Consider the following 12,500-nt stretch of genomic DNA (forward strand, 5'->3'; position numbering starts at 1 on the left):
CATGACGCATTAGACTAATTGTTGCACTTTGTTTTCAGTTTGCTCATTGAGCAGTCTAAAAACTGAAACATCTATAGTTAACAGTCAGCATTTCCAGCAGAAGGACAGATGCATAGTTATTTTAACAGAAGTAAACTGCATAGCGCTGTCTGAGTGAACCTTTTCAGTATAACTGCGCTAAAATGATAATTGTGAATTCTTGTGACTGCACGGTGCGTTTAAGCATTTATTATAAAAATCCAGCCATCCGTGATTGATAAGTGAATATTGACCTGTTGCCATAGGATCTATATAGAAAGGGAATTTTTCCCTTTCCATTGCTATATGGTGCCATAAATACTTAAGTTCCATCAACCTACTTTACCTAGCCTTTCGTAACCGCGATCAGACCGTACCAGTTTCGAATACATAGTGGTTTGTGGACAAACGTGCAAGTGAAGTTGGTGGAACGCTTTCAGCTCAACCAATCAAGCCCAGGATAGTGTCTCAAGTACATAATGAGATACGCAAGCGTGTAGCAATTGACTGTTTGTGGTGGATCGTGTTTATATTCAGTGCTATGAACATCATGTTCTGTGCCTTCGAAATTATCGAAGTTGCACCTGCGACAAACTAAAAATCGCTTGAATGTTAGCACCACAGATCTTTGTCTTTCTTGATTATGGCAACGATGAACGGCTAAGGTATCTTGCATGTCTTCTTGGACTGTTGAATTCCATCATCGAATTTGTTAATGTCATGTTGGTGTCCGTTGTTTCAGGGGTGAGGGCGTGGCTGATCAGGTTCTATATTAGAGTCTTCAGACTTGTTTACCGTGGAGTGGTTTTTTACCATCGCAAGAACTTAAGAGACTTCAAGTAAAAATTTGCCTTACGTTCCTAATCGGTAAGTCAAATGTTTAAAGGTAAGAAGACATTAAAATGACATAATGAAGGTATTAGGGTAAGACTAATTTGCGGAACTGCAGATCGCGGAACCTAAAAAACATACTGTTTTTATTGAAACTACATGATAAAAACGATGAGATTTATATTAATGTTTGTTAAATATCGACTGTGTCCTCCGAATATCGCGTTCCAGGTGCCTTTTTTAGCTGTTATCTGCATTATCTGATTCAGGTTAGCCGATTAACTGGTGGATTGCGTGATAAGTCGCAATCAATATCATTTTACAACCTCAGCAGACGATCGTGCTTGGTTTGAAGATTTTTTTTTTCCTTAACATACATGTCACACGATGGTATTTGGTTCCTGTCAGTTGTCATTTTGGTTTTGTAATAGTCATTTCTCTAGGTCCCGCAGTTTCGCGGTCTGCAGTTCCACAAATTAGTTTTGCCTAAGGTATTAATGTTTGTGATCATTTTTTGCGCACTGATCCTCACAACACCATTGCTACTGGCACTATTTGCGACCTCATCCGCATTATTCTCACCATGAATAACTTCACTTTTAATGACACTTTTATTCCATCGCCTTCCATCCTCGTCGAGTTTGAATATACCACAGGCGGACCAGCCTCTGAGGGTAAAAAATTATAAGGATTTGTATGGGAATCTCGATAATAAACTGAAAAAGATATTTACCCTCAAAAGTCCTCAATAAAAAATCTGTACTTAATTGTCGTGATGACTTTCTCGCTTTTTGTGTGGTTATTTGCCTGATTGAATGCGATTTAAGCGACTCATCAAATTCCCGGGGTGTCACTCGTACCTTAAATATCTAAATAGCGGCCAATTTGGAATAAGATGTATGAGCCGGCTAAAATAGGCTCTTTTTGCTGAGGATACCACGTTCGAGAGTCAGCGGAGCTTCTGCCAGAAGAGCAGCTGATAAAATCAATTAATAATCTGTGAGGAAAAGGTTTGGTTTGACCTCAACCCTGACTCAACTTTTACGACGTGCATTTATGATTCACTGTCAAACTCTAGCCATCCATGGTGGAATCCTAATTATTGACCGGTTGCCAACAGGATATTTGCAAAGGGGCGTTTCCCTTCACTGCGCTGTTAACGAAACTGTTGTGCCATGGAGATGTAACTTTTTTAGCAGTCTTTTTAAAGCTCTTTCTACAGCTAACTAAACCTGTATAGCTTGTATTACTGACTTAAAGGCAAGCACAAAAGGTAGGTAAAATACGTCGTTAATGGCATAATTCGGGATATTGTTCTAACTACCTTCTGTCGCGTCATCTTTGAAAGAGCACCTTTGGGTGTCTCACCTTTGCTCAATACACTTAAGACCATTTCCGGAAAGGTGATAGTTCAAGGAATAGCAAAGATTTCCACGGCACTTGTTAAACCGGGGAAGAAAAAAATCGCATGACTCCGAAGTTAAGTTATGCTCTCGTATGTATTCCGCTCCACCATGTGTTGCCATGTCCATCTAGATAACAGGACTGAATTCTGAAGTTTCAAGTTAAAAGACACCCTACGACGCTCATACACTAATTTGTCTGCCAAGAAATATTACATTTTAAGCTCGGCCTATTGTGCAAAGAATGAAGTCTTTACAAAATATATCACGGTATTAGAAAGTTGTACTCGATTGTTCTTCTTTTAATTCCAGGTGAAACTTGCTTGCGACTGATTTTGCTGGCTGCAAAAATTGCCTTTCTACCCATTCTATTCTTACGTCAGTGTTTGTGTCCTCATTTCTCTAAGATTGTTTTAAAACGGAAGGTGATACCTATAATTTCTTGTGCATGACGCATTAGGATACTTCAGTTTGCTCATTAAGCAGTCTAAAAACTGAAACATCTATAGTTAACAGTCAGCATTTCCAGCAAAAGGACAGATGCATAGTCATTTTAACAGAAACTAGACCCTCCGTGAGGGTACACTGGGTTGCCTGTGGTACGTTCACCGTTCCAAACAATTTTTTTCAAGGTCATTAAGAAGTCATACCAGAAGAGGCCCTTTGGCTCACAGGTCCTCGCACGTTCGCACGAAACAGATCTGTCCTTGCGTAATATGTAGCTCTAACAGTGCACGATATTGTTTTGGTATTGTCTATCATTGTAGTGCCATGGTGGAAGTCTTGGGTAAATAGTCTGAGAAGACATGTGGTTACTAGAAAAGTACTGAACCCAGAAAGATTGAAGAAAATAAATGGGAAGTGAGAAACATTGGCTTCTGGGCTGACATGTTGATAAACGTCTTTTCACCACAAGTTTAAGCGTGCCCGCTGAGTATCTGACAGCTTTGTAATGCCGAAGTTCACTGAAGTCAAGCCCTGTTCGGCGGGGTTAGTGTTTAGATGGGAGACCAAAACAATATACCCCTCATAAAACAGAAGCATCGGACCGAAAATACTATTAACGCTAACAAATACGAACTCAGTAAGGTACAGATTTTGTTAGCTTGCTTTATGCAAAAACAAATATTGATGCAAAAGTAAGTAACTATTGATACACAGTTTTTAGAAAGAGCAGAAGGAAGTCTCCAGGACGGTCGAATAACATATTTACGACATGAAAACAACATTAATTTTGAACCGTGAATATAGAATATAAAAAGTTACGATCAGCGACAATAATTTTGGGAGACTTTTGCTACGTTCAAATAAATCGCGAAATCGAAAGTGACATAGCCGGAATTCAGCGGGCGCCGTGATTAAGTTACCGCGGCATGTTTACTCGCCAAACAGTGAAGCATCTGTGTCAAATGATGGCAAGATACCGGGTTTTTGAAAGTTTCTTTTTCTGTCAAGTGTTATAAAGTTTGACAATGAAATGAGCGAAGTGAAAACAAACATCACAATCGCACAACTCTTGTTTATGCAAAGTCAAAATTTACTCTCCAAGACGCGTACGACGTTATTTATCACCAGGTAATTTCATCATTTTGGAAATGGCAGCTACTTTATTATTCATCTGCGTCACAATTTTTCACTGATTTTGGGGCTCATTTTGTTGAAACTCAAGCAAGCTTCCAACAGGCCTGTGAACCCTTCCTGCTTACAGAGCAATACTAAAAAACTTCTCCCATATCACATTTCAACCTTAAGCTCGGAAATTCAATACACAACATGATATTATAATTCACAAAGGCAGAAAATACCACAGAATCCTTTTCCAGCGAAAAATTTATTGAAACAAACAACATATTTGCTCTTTGAGGCGAGAACCTCTTCCTATTTCATTGCGTGGGTGAAGGCAAGAAACTCAATCGTGTCAAATTACCATGTACTTCAGGTAAATACAGCTCACTTTGATTTCGGCTCGACGGGCGATAGATTGTTGTCGAAGTCCATTACTCGTGGCTTTTGAGATTCCTGCCTAGTTTATCCAACTGACTTTCCATTATTGAGCTCCATAAGGGTATATTTTGTTTAAGGATCCACTAAAACGCCATTCGCGTTACATGTCTTTCGACGCCATTGCAGGCTAAGTTAATGATTCTACTGTGTCCACCAGAGAAATCTACGCTGTTCCACTACCCTCTCGATCCTAAGAAAATACGCGCAGAAGGCTCTATGCACAAAGACACCACTTACCAGGGGAGTGACAGGCAAGACTTTTACTGACACGGAAAAAAATACTAAAAAAAAGACGGAAATCTACCTATTTTCCGACTGGGTTTGCCATAGGGCAACCCAGTAATAAACTGCATAGCGCTGTCTGAGTGAACCTTTTCAACATAACTGCGCTAAAATGATAAGTATGAATTCTTGTGACTGCAGGGTGCGTTTGAGCGTTTATTATAGAAATCCAGCCGTCCATGATTGATAAGTAAATATTGACCTGTTACCATAGGATCTATAGAAAGGGAATTTTCCGTTTTCAATGCTATATTGTGCCATCAATACTTAAGTTCCACCAACCTACTTTACCCAGCCTTTCGTAACCGCGGTCAGACCGAGCCAGTTTTGAATACAGGGTGGTTTGTGGACAAACGTGCAAGTGAGGTTGGTGGAACGCTTTCAGCTCAACAAATCAAGCTTAGGGTGGTGTCTCAAGTACATAATGGAATACGCAAGCGCGTAGCAATTGATTGTTTGCGGTTGATCGTGTTTATATTCAGTGCTATAGACATCGCAAAGCTACTGTAGCTCAAACCACCAGGCACGCATGTCCTGTGCCTTCGAAACGATCGAAGTTGTAGCTGTTACGAGCTAAAAATCGCTTGAATGTTAGCACCACCGATCTCTGTCTTTCTTGGTTATGGCAACGATGAACGACTAAGGTTTCTTGCATGTCTCCTTAGACTGTTAAGTCCAATCATCAAATTTGTTAATGTCATGTTGGTGTCCATTGTTTCAGGGGTGAGGGCGTGGCTGATCAGGTTCTATATTAGAGTCCTCAGACTTATTGACCGTGCAGTGATTTTTCACCATTGCAAGAACTTAAGAGACTTCTAGGAAAAGTTTGCCTTACGTTCCTAATCGGTAAAAAAAGTCAAATGTTTGCGATCCTTCGTAGCTGGTCGACACGAATGATTTGTAATTAAACCGTCAATAATTTAAGCTTAATTAAGCTTAAGCTTTTAATTATATAGCGCCTGTACTGCACTGGTTTTGCTTTGTGCTGTTATAGTGATTCTGATTCAGTTTGTTTCTTCATTATTTAACGGTTCGCAAGTAAGAGTCTGGTTATTGTCATTCATTGCAATTAGAAGCGTCGACGCATATTTCTAAAGCGAAAGCGGAAGAGAAACCTTCAAGGCTAAAAGGGAAGTCATATCTTGTTACAGAGAAGTTTAATGCACCGAAAATGTTTCATTATCTGGCCACAGTTTGGTGTTCCTGTGGACCGAGCTTACGTGATTTGAGAGAAAAATTGCACGCTCGCAAAAAAGCCTGGCAATAGCAAATATTATTTCTTCCGTAGAATAGAAGTTCATCAATAATTAATAACGAAATAGTGCACCTATTAAAGCATCGTATATTCCGTTGGTTTAGCCATAAGGAAAGCAACGGCAACGAGAACGTCACAATACAAAGTGAAGGTATAATGAGAGAAAACAATTGATCTCCATGCTCTGCATCTGCGTTTTACATTCGGTACGTCAGTTTCCCCCCTAAGCAAAACAACAACATCAAATGACCAGAATTAGCGGCTTGTGGAGAACGGCAGCCGACGAATTCAGATTTTTGATCTCTCTCTCTCTCTCTCTCTCTCTCTCTCTCTCTCTCTCTCTCTCTCTCTCTCTCTCTCTCTCTCTCTCTCTCTCTGTCTCTCTCTTTCTCTCTCTTCAAACTTAAACCGGTTTCATTTTTGGACAACAGACATACGTTTTACACAATGAAAGAACTGAAATAATCCGGCGCGAACTGAAAAGCTTTCCGAACTCTGCAGAAACGGGCTGCTGACCCTAAGTAGTACAATTTGGTACTGTATGTCATCATTTAAGTAAGTTTTCATTCAGTTTCTCTTTCCCTCCTTGCAGGAAGAGTGAACCGTGAAGGATTGTTGTTTGTCTTCATCCAAATAGACCATTATTAATGGTAAGGAGTGTTAACAGCTGAAAAGAGTTTCCCCACGCCAAAACGAAAAAAAATCCTTAGTTATCACCCAATCATCGCGAAGATTACCATCCGAAAGCGTACCATTTGTCAAGCCACGTCTAAGAAAATCGAGACACTGGAGTTTCTGCCAAAACATGTGTATGACCAACATGCCTTGTAAACAAATTAAGGATTGTCTCACTAAAAAGTCCATCCTTCGAATTCCTCTATCGACGACCTAGAGACGGAAGTTAAAAACGTCAGTAAAGGCCTCTTCTGTTGTTCAAGAGATGGTTATGAACGGGTGTACAAAAGATCTGCCAGACAGATACATCGTTCATTGAACGCTCGCTGTAGTTTGCACGTTCACGCCGCAGACGTAGTTTTATTGAAGCAATAAAGATGACATGAAGTAAAAATCGCTGTCCTGGGTTCCTTTTTCGTAAAATGTATCACAGAAAAATGAATAAAAGTAAAAATAAAAACATTTTAGTATATATACAAGTTATTTTCATTAGAGACCTTAAGATCGAGGTTTGGCGATCTTACCGACGATCTTACCACAAACGGCAATCACCGGTTTGCGGTTAGCCGTTTCATGTTAGCCGTCTGCCCATATTTGGGACTTAAGATTCGCGGTTTAAATAGACGGCTGCCATGTTTGTTTTCATTCGTTCGTTCACTTCTGTTTTAGCTGAGAAATCGTCTTCAAAATTACGTTTCTATGAAAAAGAATTTGATAGTTAATAAGCGAAATACTTTTTAAAAGTATTATTTCCTCTCAAACGAAGGATTGTGATGTTTTAGGGAGCAAAAAACCTAGCAGTAAATCAGTTACCTCTAGAACGTGGTCTAGCCGTTCAAACGTGAGCCTCAAACTGCAAACCTGATGCTAACGCGCTGGTCACGTGACTTCTTGACGTTCGCGATTCGGGGGAAATGCCAAAAAACCTCGGTCTTAACGTCTCTGTTAAGTGATCCTTTGTACTACTTCTGACATTAACGCAATAATTATTTCTAGCAAGGGCTGACTAAAAGCTGAGCCTGACTAAGTATGGCCACTGGACTGGAATACACTGACGAGCAACTGAATTACTTCAGGATCTGCTTTATCACTACTGATGTGATAACTGAGGGCCTGCGAACAATCTTCAAACAAGAATGGGACAACCGCTACAAGGCAACTTTGGGAGAATGGGAAGACGAGCCCCGAAATGGACTGGACTTCAAAAATCAGGAGTCGCCGAGAAACCAAAACAGAAACGCCCGTCTCTTGGCAACCATGGTTAACGGAAATAGAGCAGAATGGGATTGCACCATGCTCTTTTACGCTATACTGTACTCCGACTGTATTGGACCAGGCTTAAACGCAGTAGTCCAATTAAATGTGGATGATTTGAGAAATTTTCGTAATAAAGGCCCTGCTCATTTCCCACATGGCAGAGTCAACGAGACAGAGTTTCAAACTGCTGTAGATAAAGTTATAGTTGCCTTTCAAGCACTTGGCCTCTCCGATCTGAAGATTCAAGAAACCAGAAATCAGAAGAGTTTTCCGACGGACGAACTGAAAGACAAAGAACAGGAACTTGGAGAAAAATGTGAAACCCTTAAGGAAACAGAAAAGCATCGAAAGGTCCTTGAAGAGCAGTTACTAACTGAAGCTCCTGCGGCATTTTGCATTCTCCCACCCAAGCCATCGCACGACGTTGCCGAACGAGATCATGAGTTGGCTAAAATAGCTCAACAGCTAAAGCAACTGAAAGAAACCAACGAGAGCCGATTAACTTCCCTGTACATCTCAGGAAACCCTGGAAGCGGCAAATCTCAGTTAGCCGGTCTTGCCGCAAAGAAATTCTTTGATGACAAAAAACAAATCGCGGGCAATAATACATTCGTGATGACTCTAAATGCGCAAAGTTTTGATTCGCTGTTAGAATCCTACGTCTCTTTTGCTCGTCATCTAAAGTGTTCAGAATATGCAGTCACAAATACTGTAACCAAGAAAAATCTAAAGACGGAGGGAAAGATTGCCAACATGAAGTCGTTAATTGGTACCAAAGTTAAGCTTTACTCATCGTGGCTGTTAGTGGTGGACAATGTCGTCAGCTTAAGTGGAATGAATCCTCATTTGCCAGAGACCGGAGACACGCACTGGTGTAAAGGTCAGCTGCTGATCACATCGCAAGACACCGCTGGTATTCCTTCAGAAACCTCTTTCAGCAATCACATCTCTGTGAGCAAGGGCATGACGCCATCTGACGCCATTTCCTTATTAGCATCTCTCTCCGGCATCGCTGACGGTGAGACTGAAAAAGAAGTTGCTCGGGCATTAGATTACCAACCCCTTGCCTTAGCAAGCGCCGCTATCTTTGCCAAACAAGTTCGGGAAGCATCTTCGAATTTTGGTTGGAAAGGCTACCTCGAGAAACTTGACAGTGGTGAGCGTTCTAACACTGAGGCTTTTCTTGCCGTGACAAACCAAAGCTACCCAATTACCATGACCACAGCGATTTCATTGGCCGTGGACGAGGCGATGTCATCTGACAAGGTTTTGAATCAAGCATTCAGTTTCATTTCTCTCTGTAGTCAGCAACCATTAAACCTTGACCTGGTAATAAAGTACATCCTGAATGTCGAGAACGAAAGCGATAGAAGTGGATTAGACGAATCTGCGGACAAAGATATCATTGGTTTAAGGATTCGAAAAAGCTCGTTGCTGTTAGTTAAAGAAGACGAGAGTGGCGTCTACATTCAAGTACATCAAATTGTGAGAAATGTCACCCAAACGAGAATCAAAAAGTATTCAAAGGCTCAATATTTCCAAATCATTCATTGGGGTATTACCTCATTTAATCAGTTTATAGATGAGAATGATCTTGATGAAGAAGACTCTATTTCTAATAGCTTTCAGCTGGTACCTCATTTCAAGTGCCTAATAACAGAAATTGAAAGTGTATTGAATGTAGCTGACTTATCGGAAGTCAATTTAAGTGTGAAACATTATCCAATTTATTTCGGTAAGTTTAGCAACATTTGTGCTAATCATTGCGAATTTAATAGTGCCAAAACCATCTGTAACATAGCTCTAAAATTAATTCAGCAAGGTGGTGTATTTTGTGAGGGAGTTTTCGCAGCAGTCTATAATGAGTTAGGCCATATCCATCACAGGATGGGTGACCTGGAACAAGCAAAGGAATATCACGATCGCGCTCTAGCTATACGGATAGAAAAGTTGGGATCTCAGCATATCGATGTCGCTTCCAGTTACAACAACATAGCCACTCTACTGCGTGACCAAGGTGACCTGGAACAAGCAAAGGAGTATCTCGATCGGGCTCTTGCTATACGGATAGAAAAGTTGGGATCTGAGCATATCGATGTCGCATCGAGTTACAACAACATAGCCAGTGTACTCCGTGCCCAGGGTGACCTGGGACAAGCAAAGGCGTATCATAATCGCGCTCTTGCTATACGGATAGAAAAGTTGGGATCTCAGCATATCGATGTCGCATCCAGTTACAACAACATAGCCAGTGTACTCCATGACCAAGGTGACCTGGAACAAGCAAAGGAATATCATGATCGCGCTCTTGCTATATGGATAGAAAAGTTGGGATCTCAGCATATCGATGTCGCATCCAGTTACAACAACATAGCCACTGTACTCCATGACCAAGGTGACCTGGAACAAGCAAAGGAATATCATGATCGCGCTCTTGCTATATGGATAGAAAAGTTGGGATCTCAGCATATCGATGTCGCATCCAGTTACAACAACATAGCCACTGTACTCCATGACCAAGGTGACCTGGAACAAGCAAAGGAATATCATGATCGCGCTCTTGCTATACGGATAGAAAAGTTGGGATCTCAGCATATCGATGTCGCAACCAGTTACAACAACATAGCCACTGTACTCCATGACCAAGGTGACCTGGAACAAGCAAAGGAGTATCTCGATCGCGCTCTTGCTATACGGATAGAAAAGTTGGGATCTCAGCATATCGATGTCGCATCCAGTTACAACAACATAGCCAGTGTACTCCATGACCAAGGTGACCTGGAACAAGCAAAGGAATATCATGATCGCGCTCTTGCTATACGGATAGAAAAGTTGGGATCTCAGCATATCGATGTCGCAACCAGTTACAACAACATAGCCACTGTACTCCATGACCAAGGTGACCTGGAACAAGCAAAGGAATATCATGATCGCGCTCTTGCTATACGGATAGAAAAGTTGGGATCTCAGCATATCGATGTCGCAACCAGTTACAACAACATAGCCAGTGTACTCCATGACCAAGGTGACCTGGAACAAGCAAAGGAATATCATGATCGCGCTCTTGCTATATGGATAGAAAAGTTGGGATCTCAGCATATCGATGTTGCAACCAGTTACAACAACATAGCCACTGTACTCCATGACCAAGGTGACCTGGAACAAGCAAAGGAATATCATGATCGCGCTCTTGCTATATGGATAGAAAAGTTGGGATCTCAGCATATCGATGTCGCATCCAGTTACAACAACATAGCCACTGTACTCCATGACCAAGGTGACCTGGAACAAGCAAAGAAATATCATGATCGCGCTCTTGCTATACGGATAGAAAAGTTGGGATCTCAGCATATCGATGTCGCAACCAGTTACAACAACATAGCCACTGTACTCCATGACCAAGGTGACCTGGAACAAGCAAAGGAGTATCTCGATCGCGCTCTTGCTATACGAATAGAAAAGTTGGGATCTGAGCATATCGATACCGCATCCAGTTACAACAACATAGCCAGTGTACTCCGTGCCCAGGGTGACCTGGGACAAGCAAAGGCGTATCGTGAGCTCGCTCTTGCTATACGGATACAAAAGTTGGGATCTCAACATATTCGTGTCGCAGATTCTTATAAAAACTTGGCTGTTGTACTCCGTGACCATGGTGAGCTGGAGCAGGCAAAGGATTATTTTGAACGTGCGTTGTCCATCTATTTGATTCGTCTCGGTCCTGGACATTCTAATGTTACCACTGTTCAACGACACTTGGCTAGACTGCAAAAACTGTCTAGTAGAGTAAAAAGGCTGAATTGCGTCATATATTAATGAGGGATAGTTATTGCGTCGCCAAATAAATCATTCATTGCTGGCTGCCAAGCAGGACGCACGTGTTAGCTAACCCTCCGCGAAAACTGGTATTAATCAACCCTTAACATACCAGGCTGCAAATCTGAAATTATCGGCAACAAATGATCTGAATTCACAATTACCAGCGACCGCGAGCTACATGAATGAGATGAATCCTTCATTCCAAGAGAGAGCCAAGAAAACCGAAGCGAGGGAACCGAACAGCAGTGCAAAAACGATCATGTAACTTGCTCAAATCTAATAGACACTGCAATGCGTGAGATATGCGAACAATTTAGACACGAAATCAGCAAACGTCGGTCTGAAATCGCAGTTCTCATAAGTGGAAAGACAACAACAGAGGAAACCAAACTTCAGGCCGAAAACAGAGACCTTAAGCAGAAACTACAATATCTTGAATCGTGTTATATCTCTTTAATTAAAACAAGCATTGCGACTCTTGAACAACGAAATTGAAAAGGAACGTAGACTCGCAGCACAAGAGATAAAGGAAGATAACCTACAAGATCGTTTGTTCCTCTTGGGAAAGTTTCAAGTTTATTTCTTTCTTAAAAATACTAAATAACAATTAGACTGACCTCGTTCGAGAGATTCAACTATGTAAGATTCATATACAGATTCATTATGTAATATAAAAGAAAAAAGGGGAAAAGGCATAAACTATTTGAGGTTGAATAAATAAGAAATAACACGACCTAAAAATTACAGTAAATTACACAATAAGGACGGTATAACTAGTATTTCTTTAGTTTCGATATAATTTTATCAATTTCTAGTGTAGTCATGTTCAGTTATTAATATGTCTTATAGTACATTTATCTTATTTTTGAAACTATTATTTGACAATTTTCTTATTCTTTAAGGGCAGCAGCTTGTTTTTAATCTTGTACATGAATATTGCGACGTTTTGCAATCTT

At 40.9% G+C, this 12,500-nt stretch overlaps 1 protein-coding gene across 5 annotated transcripts in view; it reads left to right on the plus strand.

The window, feature by feature from the left end:
* The window catches only part of LOC138049649 (uncharacterized), a 13,527-nt gene that overhangs the window by 833 nt on the left and 194 nt on the right, over positions 1-12,500 (plus strand). Inside the window, exons 2-5 of one of the 5 annotated variants that reach the window (XM_068896026.1) lie at positions 1-683; positions 761-904; positions 6,386-6,443; positions 7,469-12,500. The exon at positions 1-683 is cut by the window's left edge and continues 157 nt beyond it; the exon at positions 7,469-12,500 is cut by the window's right edge and continues 194 nt beyond it. In XM_068896026.1, coding sequence (XP_068752127.1) covers positions 7,498-11,541 — 4,044 coding nt within the window. In that variant the 5' untranslated portion in view covers positions 1-683; positions 761-904; positions 6,386-6,443; positions 7,469-7,497 and the 3' untranslated portion in view covers positions 11,542-12,500. Of the gene's footprint in view, positions 684-760; positions 905-3,857; positions 5,385-6,385; positions 6,444-7,464 lie in introns of those variants that run through there. The other 4 variants (XM_068896025.1, XM_068896029.1, XM_068896027.1 and 1 more) reach the window with 4 other exon arrangements.

Source organism: Montipora capricornis, chromosome 5 (genome assembly GCF_036669925.1).
Source record: "Montipora capricornis isolate CH-2021 chromosome 5, ASM3666992v2, whole genome shotgun sequence".
Taxonomy (NCBI): Eukaryota; Metazoa; Cnidaria; class Anthozoa; order Scleractinia; family Acroporidae; genus Montipora; species Montipora capricornis.